The following is a 22,309-nucleotide window of genomic DNA, read 5'->3' on the forward strand; positions in this document are numbered from 1 at the left end:
CTGGAACAAAAACATGGTCTTGAAAAATTGAACACAATTTTTTTGTAACAGACCCTTTCTTAATTTTTGTCTTGTCATATTAATTAAGACATTTGATCCATTATGAGTAGACTTGCTTTGCCAACATTCGGTGTAATGCTAAACATTAATCGTTATTTTTGTTGAATTTTTTTCTTAAATGGTCAACTACTGGTACGTTTACCTTACTGCACGGAGCTCAATATTTGACATTTTTTAAATTATCATCGATTTTCATTTGCTCTTGAATATTGGAAGTGATTTAATAAAACAATCAACTTGAAATTGCACATGTATACCTAAAAAGGATTACCTAACATTAAAAAATAATTTTAACCCCAATACTACTTTCATCACCATTCCGCAAACCTATGGAACTCCCCTTGTACATACTTCACCAGGACATAATTCATTCATAATTTCAAAATAAAACAAATACATTATAGTAAAAGGATTTCAAAATATATATTTTCGACATAATGCTTTTTCATTTTTGATAATCATATTAACAACAATGATTTGAATATCAATTTAAATATCGTTAGAATATTATATGACAAAATACAATGTTACACAAACTCTTACAAATTACCGCAATCATTTTTACACATTCGTATAACAAAATAGATAAATGGCATAGGCCACCCTAGACATTTATATTTCGTATGGTTACAACATTAAGAAATTAATACATATGGAATAATGTAACTCTATTACCTAAATAATTAAATAATATTTTAATACATCACAATAAATTACTATTAACCATGAATAAGTACACCAGCGGGTCTATTCTATACAAAAGGCTGCTTTTGTCCGCTAAAACCGCTAACTAGGGTATGTTTGTATCAAATTATTAACACGTATTGTAACAATTATAATTAGCCGGTATTAATTGTTGCAATAAATGATATATTTTAACGGCATGCCCCCTGCCTGTGCTAAAATTTAGAGCATGAGCGATAGAGAGACAGTTTCGACTGATTAACTGATTACAATACAATTACAATTATAATATTTCAATATAAAATGTATGTAACAAATACTAACACATTATCACGTTAGCGGTCGATAGTCGCCTTTTGTATAGAATAAACCCGCAGATTATTATTACATAATATGTAATTATAACATGCAATGACTTTACCATAAATTGATAATTTCTGAATATTTTAAATAATAAATTCTATATCCAATAATATATATTATGCCTTCTTTATACACCAGAGACTCCTCGATTATCCTGTAAAATGGTAAAATAAAAAAAATTAAAAACTGCTATGAAGAAATCCGGAAGTAAAAGATTTATTATTTTTTTGATTATTGGAATTTATTGTTATCCAGACAATCAAAATCCCCAATTATTTGAGACAGTCGAGATTCTACTGTACCTAATTATAATTCGAATCATTCAGTTAAAAGTTCAGATTTTAAAAGATAATATACAAAAAACTGTATTTAATTTTGAAATTGAAGATGTTTTTTTTATAAATACCATGTTCGATCCTAAGATTATATGGACCGTAATTCCGAGAAATAGATGTTAGCCACTTAGTCCACCTATTAGGTCCATACACCAAACACACATTGAAAAACATGTGAATTTTTCCAGATTCAGTATTCGAATCGGGACTCTCAACATTATAAGCCGACGCGTTAACCGCTCGGCCATCATGGGATCAGTTTACTACAGTAAAGCCCCGTAATTACGAACACGATTAATTCGAAGTTTGTCATAAATCAAAATTTTCGCAAAAATTCATATCTATTATTTATAACGATTTCGAAGAATTTTACATAATTGGAACAAAAAAAAACTACTGTTATTTTGTAATTCGATTTTTCTGTCCTGTCGATTTCGAATTAACGAGGTTTTACTGTATGTATATTCAATATGAATTATGCAATAATATTATTATTTTTTTAATTAAAGGAGTCAAGAATCAATTACTAATAGCTAAAATTTATTCCTTCTAATATTGTAGTTTGTTGAACACCAGTTCAAATAATATGATTCTAAATAAAAAAAACTCACTAAGTTGGTTGTCAACATCATTAAGATCTCTTCAACACCATTGCCATAAAGTTTAGTATTCTCTGGTAGTCATTTTAAAACACAAAAGGTCAAAGAAAATTATTTTTTAAACATACGCGGTTGAAGTTAGTTCACCACAAGCAAAGGTATTACAACCTATCCATGGTTAATACAGAAACATTTTGAACTAAATGCAGATTGACAATCCATATTATCATATTATGAAATGAAGTTTAAAACATCTATATAACATAGATTTACATTATTTATCTATATAAGATAATTATATCTTTGTAGTTATCACAATGATAGCTAATGCATAGAATAGACAATATGGTTATGCGTTGTATTATCAAGAGTGTCTATCATTTGAACATTATTTCATTAAAAAGATATACCATAGATCAATAAAAAAATGTCAGTAGAATTTTAGTTATCTGGATTTATTGTAGATTGAAAAAATCCGGGTAATGATTAATCTGAATAAACTAAATAAACCAAAAAAAAATAAAATTTTTGAAAAAATATTTTTTCATAAGATTCATTGGAAAATTCCCTATTCATCCAGGCCTTTTTTTGGTATAATCTGTATAATCAAGTTTATACGGAATTACTTCTTTAGTAATCGGACCGCATTATATAATTGAGGAGTTGGATAGAAGAGGGAGTAAGTGCTGAATGATAATTTTAAGAAAAATGTGTTTAACAGTATGTCTTTAAACCACCAGTAATTATCAAATCAAAATGAATTCCTGACAACATGGAAAAGAAAGAATCGCAACACACACATCTTACAGCAAAACATCCTAATTTCCTCATCAATTCAGCTTCTCAATATTAATGTAGTTCAAAGAACGTTTTTGTGAAACATAGTTTAGTGTGGTAGCGTTTCATTTAACCTCTCAAAAAAACATTAATGTTTACTTTGTTAATGCTTATTCGAATATATAAAATTATATCTTATATTGAAACACTAGAATAGCATTGAGAAAATAAAGAAAATTTTCACTACAAACTTATCTGAATAATTATTAACTTGTCTCACCGTTTTTTGTCAATATTCAAAAAGAAACTTGACATCTTTGAACTTTTGATATTATTAATAACTAATTAACTACAATACTTAATTGTAAATAAATACAATACATTTTGTAAACGATTAATGATTTTTTCAAAAGCGTAAAGTAATGTTACATACCTTTACATGAGATTCTATCAAAAAACCTGTTTCAAACAATATAAATTAAAAATTTTCAACAATTTTCTCAAGAGTACGTATTTAACTAAATTTTGATAGATTTAGATATAATGCAATAATTTAAAATACTATACCATTTTGTTGAAATCATCAATTTGATGAGGTCCTAAAAATAAACATTTAAAACTTCATAAAGTTTTCTGAAAAGTTGTAAATAAAGCTGAATTTTTAACTAGAATAAGCTTGTAGGTTTTGTGTGACACGACTTGTTGATTTTCGACTATACAAAAAATTGGGTTCAAATTCGAAAACATGTGAGGCATTTGTAACATTTATAATACTTTGATATTATCAAGAAATATTAATAAATAACGTAACAGTAAAGATGCTTCAATATAACTCTATGAGGTATTATACTATATATATCAAATTTGCCATAGTACAAGACTTTTATTTGAAATATTTTATCTGCCAAAATAAATAAAATATTTCAATAGGTATTCGTATAAGATATTGTAATTTAAGACACAAAAATCGGTAGAAATTAAATTAGTATTATAGTATGACCAGAATGCCCTGGCAATATGCCTCACATTACAGAGGAGCCAAAAAACTGAAAGAAGCATTTATGTAATGTAAATGTTCTTTATCAATTGTAATCAGTTGATGTAATTATTGTAGTATAAATCTTTTTTACGATCAATCTCCACCTTAATTGTTTATAATGCAGATAAGAATGAGACAAATATAAGATATTCATTACATTTATTGAGCATCTACAATCAACTGCAATAGTTGTGTGACATAGATTGGCTATCTATACATGCAAAATCGGACATTCGTGGGGTGTTACTGCCAAAAGTTGGTAAGTTTTAAAATAATTTTATGGAGTAATTGCAATTTGAAGTTTGACATGCCCTCTAAAATCAGGCGAAATGTTATTATTTTTGTGCTTTATGTGCATGTTTTATATATCGGATGACCTTGATTTTTTTTTCTAGCATACATTAAATTTATATATAGACGCATAATCCGTTAACTCTAAACATCTAAATTATCGACTTACCAACTTTTGGTAGCAATAACTACAATATGAAGTCACTGCAGTGTTTCACATTAATAACTCTTGTAGCTTTTTGAAATATTAATAATAGATACTTCTAATTTGCTGAATACTATTTGTTTGTCCTAATAATACGACGAATATATTCATTTGGTCTACTTTCAACAAAGGAACAATTGGAATTAATTACTTTACAAGATATAAAATAAAAAAATTTATTACTTAAATAATTAACATCCATTAATTAAAGACTGGGAGAAAGAGCAGTCTGGAACTGAATTAACGATTTTGTGACACATACATACAGTAATGTTTTGCTTGATTGACCAAGCCTCACTGTTTTGAACATTTTAATGTGGTCTCTATTGAAATAATAAAGAAAAGCAATTGATATATTGAGTCAAGAATAACACAAACGAAGAAACGCATACTGAGCGTAATTTGAAAAGTTCACGCCAATAAAGAGATTCTAATAATAATTTTATTCATTCGTTTCATTACAATCTCTAATAATTATGGCATTTATTCTAATTTCAACAAAAAAATGTTATCTACAATGTTGCAGTCGGAACTTTGTATACAAAAGTTAATTGCTTGCACATAGCGAAGCAACAGCAATGTAATATATCTACATACTTATTTGTAGAGTCAAAAATGGTAAGTCATTTACAATCACTTAACTTTGTATAGAAACATCATAAAAAACTTGTCTGACCCTAAATGCAGAAATATTGTATTAAGATGTTTACCGTGGTAATAAACATAGCGTATACTCTCCAAAAGGAATTCATAGAAGTGTCCAGCAATCACTGAAGCTTAGTACAGACCTATATAAATTTACTCGCAAACAAATAAACAATGTATAAAAACTGTTTACATAAATTTTACTCATACAAATCCCCAAATTTTATATTCGGCCCATGGAAAAAAAAATGTTGCGTATGGCAATTTTTGCAGGAAATTCTTTACTATTTCATTGGAAGTAGTCTTGAGGTTTTGTGGAGGGTTATGATTAAAGTGCACAAATTTTTACGACGTAAACTGTTAAAACTACATTTTATTTGATAGCAATATTTACGGGTGTGGACATGCGTTAAGTTTTAACTACTGTTTGTGTACGTGCATTTGTGTAGTGGAAAAAGTTTACAAAGAATTAATTCAGTCCGTCTCCGGATAAGTAGTATTATTCTAAAATCTGTGTTTTGAGATAATAACGTTTAAACACGACGCACCACAATAAAAATTATATATGTGTTGCACGTGTCACCGCTGTAATATTTCTAGTTCCATCTGTTATCGAGGTTAAATAATAATTTTTCAAGTATTCGAACTGTTTTACCAAAAACTAGTATTGCGATGACGCTCTTTTTCCGGAGAAGGGCTCAGTTGTATAATTTGTTTGAGAGAATGTATACGTCGGTCTGTACTAGGCTTAATACAAGCTAATAAATGCTAGATAAAAAAAAATTATAGCATAAACATTCTGCAACAAAAATAATTTATTTAAACAATACACAATATTTATTATATTTTTTCATAAGTGTATTATTTTCATTATAGAAGCTAAGTTGGCAAAATACCTTATCAGTTAGTTATATGAAAATATTACAAAGCTACTATTATAATAAGTCTCAACTACTAAGGTTTTATAAAATTATAAATATATTAATAGTACATAACAAAGGCACTTAGGCAATATCTAATAAGATGATAATCTAATAATATCATTGATCGAAGGTTCGCTGTTGATCTTCATTTTTAAATCAGACGATAAGTAACACGTTTCAATAAAATGTAATGCCTTTAAGATAACTTACTATTTTATGATATTATTTCTATTAAAACTAAATGTTTTAATAGCAACGACTTTCGTACATTAATGTTTATACATTTTACACCATTAAATAAAACTAATTTTATAGACAATTATGATACTTATCATCGGATTCAATCATAGACAATCTGTTATGGTGTTAAACTTCTAATTGTCAATTTATTGCCAAGCCATGACGCTGCCATAATGCTAAGCTGTAGTTATCTACGTCACAATATTATGCTGCTATCGTAATATTAAATTAGACACACACAAATATTATTTTAATAACATACTATATCTGACAACAATAAATTATCTATTTTCTCATTTAAAATTGGCAATGACATTAAAAGTATGTACATTTATGGCTTGGCACCCTTCAATTATTGATACAGTAATAATGGTCATTCTAGCATGTCATATTTTTATACACTGAAACAGCCATACAATGAAATAAAAACAAAAAATAGGTACAGTATTATACATAAATAAATGACAGCTTTTGCTAGAACTAAATGACTGATAAGTTAAAACCCTGCTCGATTGAAGACGAAATCTTCAAAATGGCGGATAAAACTTCGCTATTCAACAATATGTAGGAATTAGTTAAACTGGTTTAAAAAAAGATACAAAAAATAAAGCATTTCTTTTCAATTTATTATAATAAACATAGAATTTATTATTTTTAATGATAAATGATAATTGTATATTAAAATATTGAAAGTAGAATTTTAGCAATGCAAAGCAAAGCATGACTTAGTATAGGCTCTTACAAAATTTCACCATAAAGTTTTTACTAATATAATCAGTGCAGAGGGATTTGACGAATTTTAAGTCAGGTTGAATGGGATAGTCGTAGTAGGATAATGTGGTGATTAGATTTTCAAGACAAGTACATAGTAAAACCTCGATCATTCGAATTTAACCCAGCCAACAACAATAACTTTAGAAAACAAAATTAAAAAAAAACCTCAGAATTTTTTTGAAATAATTTACACGAATCATAGATGGATCAATAGCTTAAATGATGGAGCAGCACTGATCCGGAAAGTGAAATAATATGTGAGTTTGAGTCCCACTTGGTCCATCTTTTTTCTGAGGTTTTTCAAAATCATGATAAACCATCATCGTGTCAGTTGTTTTTAATATTCATGATTACTGATGATTAAAAATGCGCATTCTGAAGTAGCACAAGTTTTAGGGTTTTATCCTTGGTCATACTTATGTAAATAAATGGACTCATGCATTACTTTGAATGGAAAAGTACCTTATATCAACGCATTTCCATTTCAAATAACACAACACATAAGCCTACTTATTTACATAGGTATGACTATACATTATCGCCCTTGCACACATAGTGTGCAAGGGCGATAATGTATAGTCATACCTATGTAAATAAAATAAAATAATTATATTTCTAAGTAATAGGCACAACATTCTGTAATTCTTAATTTGATTATATTAACAAATTTTGGTCCTTTCGAATTTAGAATCAACGAGGTTTTACTCTGTGTTGTTAATATACTGACAAACTGTAAGTAAGAGATTGTTTCAAATTGATAACTATTGGCTACTAGTAGTTTCTATACAATTAATATTAAACAAGGAGGAATGAATGAGATATTATATGATACTATTTGATTGAAAGATACATAAATTTTCTAGTCAACAAATATAGCCGATTATTGTGTTGAGTTTGGTGATACTCTAAACGTGTCTTGTGGCCAACAACCTACTCACTGAAAACTTTGTATTCCTTGACTGTAGACCGATTATTGTTTAACTGATATTTATTATTATTGATTGTGTTATTTTTGTACGATTTATAAGGGACAAAAGCCACAATACAACAGAAAGCGAAATGATAATAAGTCGACAGTCCAAAGACACTGTATTAAGCCGTTTACCATGAAGATGGAGCCGTAACTGAGGCGGAGTCACACATAAATTTCAGGTTCAATTGTGCACTGAGATTGCATTAGTGTGAAGTCTAAAAAATAAACCATCAGTATTTAGATAACCATGCAAAATCGCAAAAAATGTTACAATGACATATCATCGACAGCAGGCGGCCATTTTTGTCAATGTACGTATAAAGATAGTATCAATTGTGAGAATATTAATTATTCCAAGTAACCAATTCAAAAATGCTAAAAACCTACTGGAATCACTATTGAGATGGCAATACAAACTTTTTTAATTACTCCTTCTCTATATTAATCTGTTTGCCACAGTAGCAATATAAAGTTTCCAGCTGTTGTTACTCTTTTGTCACTCAATGATTTACTTTCCGTAAAGGTAAGATATAGTATCAAAGTATATTTGAGGTAGTGAGGATTAAACAAATACAAGTGAAATATCATGAAAAAACATGATTCAGAACTTTAACTGCTTCCTATGAAAAGATATGTATAATCATTTCATTTCCATACCAACCGTGTATAATTAGATTGTTTTGGCCAGACATCTTCCTTCAAACACTAATAAATGTAAATAAATATCAATATCCTTTCGTGGAATAGTAATAAAGGATGATTTAAAAATGGGATCTCATTTACAGGATATTTAAAATAGTTATGAAGAATTTATAATTGAATATTTAACTTCGACGTTGATTTATTTAATGTGGTCACTAGCGCCCTTGTATTCGTTCAATCCTCGGTTTCCCTCATTTATATCCATTGAAATAAAATAAATATCTATCTTGAAGTCTGAAAAAACTTTCACAATCGCTCAAACAATCATTATAACACAACGAACATTTCAATATTATCATTTTAAACTTTAAGTCTCACCAGTTTGTTGAATAATGAAAAAAATACGCTAGCAATTAAGAATCTAATCCTCTACTTTTTCTCTTCATCCTCGCATAGGGACCAACGTCCGGGTCGGTGATGAAGTCATAGAGAACAGACGACCAAGAATTATGCTGCGGCAGATCGTCGTAGAATTCGCTGGCTATTCGTTTTACCTGTGCCAATAAGAAATATATAGAAATTATTTTAGTATATTGAGAATAAAAGTGAGATAATGGCATTGAATACAAAATATTATAATTGCTACTAGGGATGTCATATTCGATTTAATTTCAACTTAAAAGGTTTAAGGCCTTATACACAATCGTATTTATGCATATAACTGATATTCAGGGGCATCACAAAAATAATGCAATAAATCAAAAGTCAAATGAATGACTCGCCTAGTAGGATAATTTATACAAAACTGATAACTGTTAAACAAATGCGCCATGTGTTTGTTTCGTACACATCAAAACTGTATGAACGCATCTGTTCTATACACAAGGCTGCTATCGGCGGCTATCGAAGCTAGTTTACCATATTTATGTATTGAGGTATTATAATTGTTACAATAAGTTAGTTGTGATTGTTACAATAAGTGCTATGTTTTAACATCACCTCTCTTGGCTGTGTTAACTTTTAAAGTGAGATAGACAGTTTTGACAGTTTACACGGCTAACTTATTGTAACAATTATAATACCTCAATACATAAATATGATAAACTACCCTCAATAGCCGTCGATAGCAGCCTTGTATATAGAATAGATGCGCAAGTACCGATTATTAGAAGGCCAAACTATTGCAACATTTCTTAATGAAAAAATACTTCTATAATTTTATGTACTTATGTATTTTAATGTACTTTAGTAAGATGTGGTCGATAGAGTGAAATATGGATATAGTTTTAATTTCTTGCAAAAATTAATAATATTGAGGAATTTTCAGTTTATAGAATTTGGTGTTATTTTATACAAACTATTGAACAATTTTATAGTCACAACAATTCATTATTTATTCAATGTTTATGTAATGTGTGACGGAGAAAAATAATAAGTACCCATGTGGGGACTAAGTGTGATTTTACTTGTGCATGCAAAATGATTATCACACTTGATTCTCCATTTTGTGCAATTTACTATGCATTTTGACTGAAATATCGCAATGGTCGATTTTGCTTATGCGATAACATAATCGATAACAACAATTATCTACAGAAACACCCCCACCAAAAAGGATCAATAATTTGCATGCATTTAGTATGTAGGTACACACAAGACTTGTGAACAATGAATACAAAGAACGTATTGCCGTTCTAATAATAAATAAAAATAATACTGGGGACACAATATCCGCCGTGCATGCATTTATTCAAATAAATCACTAGTACAGCAACCGTTTAATTATTTAAAGTTTATTTCAATTATTGATTCAATTTATATTGTGCACTTTCATACTTTCACCGCACCTAGTATGAAAACAGATTTTTTTAAAAAATATGTTAAGATGGAAAGATTTTTTACCTCTGGCAATAAGCTACCGGGAACATAGGGAAAATCGTGATGTTCATTGTGGTAACCCACATTGAATGTAATCCAATTTAGAGGCCCGTAATACGAATACGTCTCGTAACCTTTCTTGAACATGTAGTGCTCCGATATAAAGTGACCTGTAAAATAAAATATTACTGTCTTATCAATGACGTTTCCAATGCGGAAGAGAAACATAATAAATACTCAATGTATTTCAAAGTGCATAATTCTATAGAATAGGAAAAGTAGAAAATACGTTTGAATTAAAATAATTACCCGCCACTGGATGTAGGCCCATTGCCATTACAGATCCGAAAATAAGATAACACAGAACACGGCCACCTATAACATAAAAACAAAAGCATTATTTTAAAAACAAAAAGGTAGATGACAGCGACATCTGTTATATTATTTTATTAATACATCATAAATATGTATCTGTTTTTCTAAAGTATTAAAAGATGGCAGTAATGATAAATCAATATAGACAGCTAGGAGAAAGTTAATTGAAATCAAATCAATTTTAATCAGGTACTGGGTACAATCGTTAATAATAATAATAATAATTGGTACAAACCATATTACCTCATTAAATTTTACATTGCCAATAATAATTAGACAATAAGTTTAATATTCAATTGTCATTCAGATTGATTACAATATAATAAGTAAATCAATATTCCATATATTATGATATAACGATTGTGCAATATATTACACTAAAAGTATTGCATAAAGGTGTTGTAATAATCTAAAAATCATATGTTGAAAGACTCACCGCAGAAATACCAAACGATGGTGTCGAAAATGAGCTGTATGACCAAATTGACGTACTCCCACTTCGAAGGCACTTTGGGATAAGTGATCAACGGTCTGAAGGCGTAGAAAAATGGCTGCAGGATCACCCAACAGAATTTGCCGAACGTAGTGCAGAATAATTTGGCTTCGATCAACGTCGGTAGATCCGTATCTTTTTCTTCATCACCTTGATACTGTAAAAACAAAAACAACGCTGACTTGAGTATAAAGATTTTTTTACATGCATAGTCTACGTGGGCGTTCTACCTTAGCGTTTTTCTTGCCAGATCTAGCATTTTTTAATAGGCATCTAGCTTGCAAAAAATGCATGTAGCTCATGGCGTTTTTATTAGCTTTTTGTTGCCTTCAACAGCTTTAAATGTGCTGAAAATAAGCTAGGTATTTAGTTTATTTTTTCAGACATTCAATGAAGGTCGGTACTTGAGAAATAAAACAACAAAATGAAAAAATGAAAGCATTCTTGGCGTTATAGTGATAAAATGGTATCAGATATTATAATTTAATGTATGCTTAGGCATGTAGCATCGGAATGACGATTAACAGGGATTCCATTCTCTGGTATAATCTAATTATTGCTTATCGTAGGTTGTTAGATTAATTAATTATTTTTTTTATCAATTTTGAAAGGAGTATATGGGAAAATGTGGTGTGATTTTTACTAGTAAACCCATTTTTTTTTTTCAATTTTTGGTTTTTGCCCGATAGGCAAAATAGGTATTGTTTTGTTGGCAACACTGGTTCTACCGCTGGATTGATAAACTCGTCAACTTAATAGATTAGTAAAGTTATCTCTAACAAATTACTGTAGGCAATAATTTTAGCTGGAAAGTTAATAAAACATAAAAATTTATGTTGACATCTTTCAATGGTATGGGAGAAATCGAAGAAATTTATGTGGTTAATTGAAAACAGTTTTTACCCTATGGTGTTCGAGGTGGTATTTCTTAAAGCTGATTGAGATTGGGATTCCTATTGGCAGGTTGGCGAAGAATCCAAACAGTCGATTGTGCATCGGCCGCGAGATGCCAAACGCAAGCCCGTGTGATATTTCGTGTATAGCTGCAAAAATACAAACAAACATTATGAATGAGTGAGGTGGTGAGCCTTGAACTAACTGTATGACATAAAGCAGATCTTTCCAGGTCAGTGTGCCGCAAGATATTGTTGGGTACAATAAAATTAAAGCATCTACTCAAAGTCGCACGATTCATTGCATTTATTTCATGCATCAGGTTACCAGGCGAACTGGCCCCAGTAGTTTTTTTGTATAGGATACAATATGCCATATATTATAATCTACGCCTACTTACAAAACTCGGCTTCTCACCAAAAACACAATATTTCCACAATTTTATTTTATCTTTCTCTATGGATGTTACATACAAAACTGCCTAAACGAATATTTGATGGCTATTTCATTCCGGTAACTAAAAGGTTTCTACTAATGAATGCATCTCCCATTGTTCAACGGATCATCACATTATCATTGACATAAAAAAATGATTTGGGGGGGTTCCATTTTGGAAAAATATACATATTTTTTTAATGATAATTAAGGCGGCGGTAGGGGGTGAGGTTTCACATTTACCCTGCCTACTACTTATAGTTTCACTCGGCTTCAACTGGCAACCCCCCCCACTTTTCCAGATACATTCCTCATACCCAGACATTTCGCTTTTTGACCAGGGTGCTCATCTACAAATTATTGCAATCTGTCGCATCCACAAGTGGTTATCGAATGAGCATGTCTAATGAGAATGTCTAATGGTCATAATTATTAGGATCACTAGTGTCCGTTTTGTCACAATATTAAAGCAAACATTGGATGCCTCAGATGGTTTTGCCAATTCATGACGCAAGCCTTGCGTGTCGTAGAATTACAAGAAGGGTCAACCCATTGAGACAACTATTTTTTTTTTTTTTTCGACCATGTCCGATCCTGATAGGATCATATGGGCCTCCACAGAGGAGGTTTGTATTGACAGATTTTGTTTTTTACGAGAAATGGATGTCAGCCACTTGCTCAACGTATTAGGTCCATACCCTGACACACACAAATTGAAAAAGAGACAACTATTCGACAGCAAAAACTCGCACTCATCCGAGTCGCAATTCTCAGAAAAAGGTATCATATTCTATTCACCGCAATAATTTGTATTTTTTCAGTCCTGAAAACCCCCCCTTGTGTATGTGCTTGCATTATCACTAAGTTCCCAAACACATGAACCCAACAACAATTTGAAGTTACATTTAGAAAAAATAATATACTAAACAGAAATCAATTTAATAGCTGATTGTAATATGCAGCATTGCATGTTTCCATCAAAGACTGTATTTGAAATAGTGTAGACACAAACACATGTTAAATAAATACGATCAATAATCATCTATTGGTTGTTTTATGTACTACAATATATAATTGATGGAAATAGCATGACATTATTATTGAGTATAACAATTGGATGCATGCATGATAAGCTATTATATACAATGAGCAATTGTTTACGTAAATGTGAAATTGAAAGTCAAATAGTTAGGATAATAAACAATTTATATTCAATGAATACACAATATTTAAGAACTGTGGGTGTTTATTTAAGATTTGTAAAGTGTTCCATCGCAGGAAAAGTTTGGGAACCCTAAATCAACCAACATCCTATTAATGAGGTCTTGTTCTCAAATGATCCATTATTAGTGTCGGTTCAGACACGGCGGATTGGACTGCGCGATTTGACCCGCACGGAGTCATTTTGTACTAGCTTCTATATCCGCTAGTCAACCGCAAAAAAATGGATCCCGGCGGAATCCGAAAGCTAGTACAAATTGACTCCGCGTGGTTAAAACCGCACAGTCCAATTCGCGCGGAATCAGCTGTGTTTGAACCTAGCCTTAGAATTCCAGGGAAAAATATTCATGATTCCTAATATTGCTAATTGCTTTGAAAATATTCATTAAATATTTAATATATTATAAGTATTTACTTAAACACAAATCTTCATGGAAAGTAAGAAATAAAATATTTATAACTTAGTTTTTTTTAATTATTATTATTTGTTTCTTTATTAAACACCACAACAGGCCGTGAGACCCAATAATAGTGGTAAAACTCCCAGGCTTCAGGAATTTACATATTAGATTATGTAAATATATTAACTTATCATACAAAGCGACCACAAAATATTTGAATCTGTTTTCACTTATAAATGGACATGTGTTGATGTGAAAACTACTACTTAACAACTCATTTTTTACTTATATGTCACTTGTACTCCATTAATCCTAATAATTTATTCATTTTACTATGGAAGAATACCCCTTGGTGCTTTATTTCTTTTTCAGCTAGGGCCGAAATACACCGTTTTAGATCTCAACCATTCATTTCCAGATAATCAATCATTGGCTGTCAACGATGATTTATCGATGACATGTATTTGGAGTGGCTATATATTATTACTAATTTGATAAATATAGTATATTATATAAAAATAAAATACAGGGTAACACCGTATCTGATAAACAATGCAAATAACAGCTAATACACTCCTCGAGGGATAAGTAAGTAGTAATTAGCTGGATACAAACAAAACACTCAACGTAAATACTCATGTGTTACTGATTTCATGTCATCTTATCACTCAATCACGTTGTCTAGTTACACAACTAATAATTTGAATAACTATTACTAACAAATCGATTTCCATCTCATGATTTCGCAAGTCCTCTGAATAGCGATTGAACAAATGGTTAACACACAACCCTCAGCAAAAAAGTAATAGGTCGGGCTAGATATTGTGAACCAGTATGCCATACCGTCAATAAATTTATTATTGCCTTATGACAAAGAGATACATTTCTGCATTAAAACAATGTTTTCAAACAAACTGAAATAATTAGTACCTAATATTAGTATATACCTATACCAGTGGCGAATGGTGGAGGTAGGCTGTTAAGATCTGCCATAAACAGTGCATACTAAACTTTGTCAGTCATATGTATTAATTTTAAGCTAACACTATCTGCAATTTGTAGTTTTAGTTCAATGAAAACAAATACTTATGACTGACAAAGTTTAATATCGTCTGCTTAATCTGCAAACTAGCCAACTGCACTGTTGATCAAAAATGAGATTTTGATGACATTTTGTTATAAAGCATATTTCCTATGCTCACACAAAATTTCAAACTCCTAAACTTATAAATAAATACGTTATCGTTCTTCAAACAAAACAGCCAACTGCAGGTGCCAAATTTCCAAGATCATAAATGGAACAACTCCGCCCTTTATATAATTTTTCCTTATATATATATAAGTATATTGTTATAATTGTTAAATTCCGTTCGATAGTTAAATTATTATATTTTTTCTCCTTCCTGAACAATTTGCCCAAACGGAATTTGCCGGTTTGCAGATTAAGCAGTCAATATGCACTATTTATGAAAATATTAGGTATACATAAATGCATTATTCAATCGTACGGGGGGGGGGAGGGGCAATAAGAAACGCAATCCTATAGGATACGATGAATCGGCATCGATACAGAAAAGGGGTGACAGTACATTCACTCATTATTAATACCTCACCCCTACTATATCACTAGCGGTGATTTTTTTCAAAAGTATCCATTGTGGCATCAACTCACACAAGGCTTTCAAGCTGAATACACGCATATATGTATTTGTGTATTGTGTATAATGATACACAATACATTCAAACATTTACGCTGTAGATGTGTATGAGATTGGGATGGCCGGCGAAATGACCGCCGCTCGCCTTTGATTGTATTGACGTCCTGTCCTAACAATGTCATTTAATAGAGATGGTATTGTCAAAAAAGTATTAGAGATGGGTGAACGAAATACAAAAAAATATTATTATATAATAAAACTTGTTTACTACTTTTTATACATTTAGGTAGGTACTTACTTACATATTTAATTAATTTCTACAGTATATCGATTTGTTTGTAATAAAATAAATATGTTGTATAGTTAGAAGAAACCGCTGATGAAACAAATGTTTGTTTTCTTTAGTCATTTTCATTTAATTGTAATCAGGTACCATCCCCTTGAGCCCTTAAGGTAGAGCGGTCACTGTGTATATCTGCTCCGTTTGTAATGAATGTGGATTATATAGTATGTTTCAAAGATTTGGATAGTTTAATATTTGAAAATAAACAGCATGCACATTACGAAATATATTAATTACGCACTATCTATAAAGTTTATGAGTTTATTCATTGCCTTTCAGTGAAGAAGGAAGGAGACTTCACTAATCTGCCGATACAATTGCCAATTATATTAGTGGGGTAGTTAGAAAATATGGGACTGCAAAATTTGTCAATGGTTTCGGGTCGGGGTTCTTAAGATTCGAAACCAAGGGTTTCGGTTACCAGCTCTAATTTCAACTAGCATAGTATACTAATAATTTGGTGCTATCACCGTACATATCATCAGTAATGCAACTGTTTGAATGTTTCTCACCAAAACGTTTAGAGCTCATTCATTTCACAGAGTTTAGTTTAGTACAGTTTCTGAGACAGCGAGAGGCCGGTAGTAGAAATAGAATTTGTTCGCTGACGGATTGCATCTGTAATATCATTATTTCGATTCACAAATAAGCTGAGGTACTTAAACGAAACATGACCATCAACATCATTCTAAATAAATTAAATAGCATGACAGTTGTTTGACTTGACAGCTCTGAGTCATTTACCTCTTGAAAAAATGTATTACTTCAATAAACTGTTGCAAAAGTCAATTGATCATAGCAACGGTCGTAGAATGATCAATAAAATCAACTCAACTGAAGTGGAACAATGATTATTCAATGGAAAAAGATATAAACGACCAACGTTAGCACTCGAATGATATCTGTTTGATATGGTTGCAATAGCTCACGTAATTGCATGATGCAGTACTGCTACATCACTGCGTGAAACAGTAGTGAAGGGTGGAGGTAGACTAGGCTGTTAAGATCCGACATAAATAGTGCACATAAAACTTTGGGTACTGTTCGGTTAACCCTTTATAGGACAACTTTTTTTTTCAAAGATATGTGCTTAATTATTTTTTTTATGTATTCTATATTCATTTTGATGAACAGAAAAAATATTTTTTTTTTGAAAAATATATAGTTTTTTCGTAATTATCGATTTCCCAGCGGTCAGTTTTCTGACCGGTGTCCATTTAGGTAAAAAAAAAATTTGTTCTCGGATTTTTTTTTAATAATAAAAACTGAGGTTTTTTAGAAAAAAAATATAATTTCATTTATTTCTGTAACATTAATAATTACTTTATTAATTTTATAGAAGTTTCTCAAAATAATAAACATTTCTAAGGTCTTGTTGGCTTTTTCTCTTGTTCAGATAATTGGTACGGCATAAAACACGGTATGCAAAGGGATACTTTGCAATTTGTTACTGAGCTTCGTATCACTTTCAGCGTAGTGCTGCAATAACCACATCTACGAAGTGTACATTTTTCAGGATAATGATTTGAATTGATATCGTCAGGAAATGGAGGTCGCCCAACCCTTTTTCGTGAAGTAAAAGATCCTATCAGCTGATCAGCCAACTTGTTTCTAAAGTGAAGATGTGTAATAGGTTTTTTTTTCATTATTCAACACAGCTTGGTATTCTGTAATTCCTTCAAATAATCTCAGGAATGCGTCTTCACCCACGTCTTCAAGGTCTTTCGCACTAAAACCTCCGCTTCTCCCATTTTCCATACTCAGACAATAAAAAAAAAAAAAATCTGCAATATAGGCTTCTATTTATACATATAACATTCCATAACTATTTTATTTCATTCTGAGATATGTATTTCAAAAAATTATTACAGTTTGAATGAAAACAAAAACAATTATTTTTACCTGCGTTTTTTATGGAAATCATTTTTTCAAAGAATGACACATATCATCAAATAACTCGATAGCGACTAATTATCCACAAAAAATAACTAGTAATTGTGAAAGTTCACTATATTGTTATATGAAATTACATGTATTGTGGTTTACAAATTATTTTTAGTGTCTATATTATGTAAATCAAAAAGGGTCCAAAATATACAATTTGAGGTTAGATTCTCGACATGCCACTCAATAATTTGATATTATTTTACTATAACACATACAATTTATAGGTGAAATACAAAAAACTATATATTTTTATGTATAGTATAAATGTACATACTTTGTTTTCAGTAAACAAGTCACAATTTTTAAAGAACAAGAACTTAAAAACACTGTTGTTGAAAAACTGGCAGCTATCATGTCGCTAAATGGACACCGGTCAGATAACTGACCGGGACACATTTTTCGTAATCTACTCAATATGTGCAAACTTCAGGGCGATTGGTCAGATTCAAGACCTCTGTGCGTTATCTGAGAATGATTAAAACCCATAAGGGTGATTATAACTTTTAAAATTATAGAAATATAGACCTTAATGTTGCCGGTCTCAAAACTATCCGTTTTTCGCTTATGACCTATAAAGGGTTAAAGCGGATACAGCGGAAAACGCATTTTGAAAATAGCCGATAAACTGGATTATTTGTTAGTTTGGGATAGTTTAGGTTAGGTTAGGTTAGGTTAGGTTTGGTTAGGTTAACCTAACAAATAATCCAGTTTATCGGCCGTATAACGTATTTTTTATATTATTATGTGTGTATGTATTAGACTACAATGTGTAGATTAGTGTTTTGTTAGTTTTTAAAATTCAATTATACCCTGCCTAATCCAAGCCATAGTAGATAATAGACAAAAAATTAGAATTCAAAAAATATTTGTTTGATGGAAGAATATTTTTTTATTAATTATGGTTTGGTATAGGCAGAGCTTAATGAATTCAAAAAAAAACTAACCAACATCATCTATAATAAGTATTCTTAACAAGGTTATGGTTTTTAAGACGGTATAAGCAGTATTAACAGTGTAACAGCTTAAGTGTCGGCCTAGGTCTGGCAAATACACACATTGTATTTAAATTTGTGTTTGAGTATGGACCTAATAGGTTGAGCAAGTGGCTGACATCCATTTCTCGTAAAAACAAAATCTGTTAATACAAACCTCCACTCTGTGGAGGCCCATATGATCTTATTAGGATCGGACATGGTCAAAATAAGTAGCATACACTGTTTCTCATTAGATGTCTTTTTACTGTTAAATATTTTCTGCCTACCTATAAGTAATTATACCTAATTATTTACTCATCAACAGCAGATATATACATTATAACGGCAATGATTGTAATTCCATACCTATGTAAACGTTCAAATTAATGTTTGTAGCCATATGAAAAAAAAAAATGCTTCAATTTCATATACATATTTAGGCTCCATCTTTATAGAAGGTTTTCCCTACACTTACATATTTATATAAGAATATTTACCATTTCATTCTAACAGGATATACAGAAGAATTTTGAGTATTAAATTGATATAAATCGATTAATTTCCATTTTATTGAGATATGATGGAAATATGGTATGATAACATCGTTAACTAAGGCACTCGTAGCATAGACTAAGATAAGAATGGGAAATCAATCTAATCCTTATATGACCTACAAATAATGATAAAACATATTATCTAGACACCCATTTGATAATACTATTAATTAATTATCAAGAGGAAATACATACTCAGAACATAACTTCTTAGAACTTGTTAGCCTGCTTGTACATATAGCTCAACTCACCCTTCATTCATGGAATTTAGTTGACATCTACAAAACATATGTTACACACTCAATGCACTGACACATACAGAGTCAATAAAGCATAGTCTAAAGGCCTAGTTACACCAGCAGACTCGCAGACCCAACCAGATTCAACGATCTTGTCGTGAGCAATCGTCAACTTTAAATAACAATTACATGGAACGATTCAGCTACCAACTCAATCGTGTTGATGCTTAATTTGATTGGTTCATAATATACGCTCAGTTGCTAGTATTGACAATTATAAGTAAACCAAAGAATATCGAATTATTTATTTTTATTATTCAACGAATAATTCACAAGATTTAAGAATGTAACATTGATTTTATTGAACATACATAATTTTGAAAACACTTCTGAGAAAATGATTACCAATTAAAAAAATATTACCAATAGAAAAAATCTTTTTTCAAAAAGATATGACACCCAGCAGGAATCGAATCTGCGTCACTCAGGTTTCATGCCCATGCACATAGACGACTATGCTATAGGTATCATATCTAATTGCGACAACTTTTAACTAATGGCTCTTATAATTCTCTCCAAAGTGCTTTCCAAATTGAGTTACTATTGGCGATCGGCTTTGGAATTTTTAAATCAAAGTAGGTATTACTTTAATTACTAACCGACGTCACGGATCACTCCAAGATTATTTTATGTTGTACCTTACTTAAACTTGCTAATGATTTAATTACTTAACTATTTTTTTTATTCAATGAATAATTCACAAGATTTAAGAATGTAACATTCTTTTTATTGAGCATACATAATTTTGAAAACACTTTTGAGTAAAATAAAAATAAAAAGTTAGGCAGTCTTCATTATGTATATGTCAAATTTGTGTTGTTATTTCAAATGAAAGATACAACATGACACGTGCGCCTTTAGAGTTAATGCTCACTAGATATGTTGTAAATTATTTTCCTCTCCATAAAGCTTATTCACATTACTGGTGGGAAAAATATGGCAATAAGGAGAAGAATACAACTGTAGCTAATAAAGGAAATTTACACTTGACCTTTTACATTGTCTCATGTTATCACTGTCTCGACAGTCAGCTGTTTATGCTTTATTGCCAATAAAGATAAATCCTCTGAGTACATAATATGTAATCTTATCACAATGTTAAATACTTAATAAATCCTTTATGTACAATGTAATTTGATATTATCTCTCCTAAAAATGTATTAGATACAATAATTTTATTTAAAACACTAGTAGGTATATTAATTTAAGGTAGGTTAATATATATTTACTTAAATGAGGTGAAGACAGTATTAATCATATTTAATATTTCTATCACATTATAATATTATGATTATGCAATATCATGAGTCTGATTATTATTATTTATTATTATTATTAACTATTGTCGAACAAGAACTTCTTGTCCACGTATTAAAACTGTGAAGTAACAATCCTTTCCAGTGAAACTAATCGCACTTCTATTTCCAAATGAGCAACGCCCCCAAATTGATCATTTCATTTTACGCTCTGTGGTGTACGGATCTATCAATTTACGTAAATTAAAGCTTTTTATAATAAAAATATGTCTAAAACGGTCAGGAGTGATGTTAGAATTATTATTAGTAAAAGTTTGGTTTATTGCGAAGAAGAAAAGGAGTCGCATTTAAAAAGAGAGCCGATACATTATTTAAACACGCCTGCCATGCCCGCGTCGTCGCCATGACAGGTACGTCAGTGAGAAGTCTTCTATATGGGACCACAGCAACTTCCTGTTATTGTCGATTTCTTGTTGTCGGACTATAGAATAATTACAAATGAATATACGCACTTGAACGGCCTGCACAAGCAGACTAGACTAAACCAACAAAATTGCATTTCCAACCGCGTAGATCGATGCAAAGTTTAATAGAGCCAAGATGACACATAATACAATAATAAACCTTCATAAAAGACATAGAAATAAATTAATACTTTATGAGATTATTAGCAAGTGCAAGTACGTTAGGACTAAAATTTGGAGAGATTCCTGTCGCTGCATAAGAATCAAAGTAATGTGAAGCTTCAATTGCATGAATACTAAGTTAATTTAATCATAATTAGATAGGACGATAAAGGTGGCTAAATTGTTAAAGCAGTGGCCGAATTGGTGTCATAGAGGTTTTTCTGAATTATGATAGTGATTTTGAATTTGCGCTAAGTAAAATAAGTAATATTAGGTGCATCTATCAATTTGAAATATATCGATGGACAATGTTTCAATAATAAATGTCGAAAGGGTGTTTCTCAATTTTCGGATGAAAAAAATGATAAAGCGGAACCGCACACCGGCCCAATGAGCTTATTGTCT

The 22,309-nt window shown here is 30.7% G+C and overlaps 1 protein-coding gene across 2 annotated transcripts in view; it reads right to left on the bottom strand.

Moving 5' to 3' along the window:
• Positions 1-465: 465 nt before the first annotated feature.
• The window catches only part of ifc (delta4-sphingolipid-FADS-like protein ifc), a 29,627-nt gene continuing 7,783 nt past the window's right edge, over positions 466-22,309 (bottom strand). The window contains exons 3-8 of one of the 2 annotated variants that reach the window (XM_085956388.1): positions 12,200-12,339; positions 11,240-11,453; positions 10,738-10,803; positions 10,453-10,598; positions 8,929-9,104; positions 466-1,261 (exon numbers count right to left, since the gene is read on the bottom strand). In XM_085956388.1, coding sequence (XP_085812514.1) covers positions 8,964-9,104; positions 10,453-10,598; positions 10,738-10,803; positions 11,240-11,453; positions 12,200-12,339 — 707 coding nt within the window. In that variant the 3' untranslated portion in view covers positions 466-1,261; positions 8,929-8,963. Of the gene's footprint in view, positions 1,262-6,834; positions 9,105-10,452; positions 10,599-10,737; positions 10,804-11,239; positions 11,454-12,199; positions 12,340-22,309 lie in introns of those variants that run through there. The other variant, XM_085956387.1, reaches the window with a different exon arrangement.

Source organism: Rhyacophila brunnea, unplaced genomic scaffold (assembly GCF_057557595.1).
Source record: "Rhyacophila brunnea isolate RB1 unplaced genomic scaffold, BYU_Rbru_1.0 scaffold_6, whole genome shotgun sequence".
NCBI classification, from domain to species: Eukaryota; Metazoa; Arthropoda; class Insecta; order Trichoptera; family Rhyacophilidae; genus Rhyacophila; species Rhyacophila brunnea.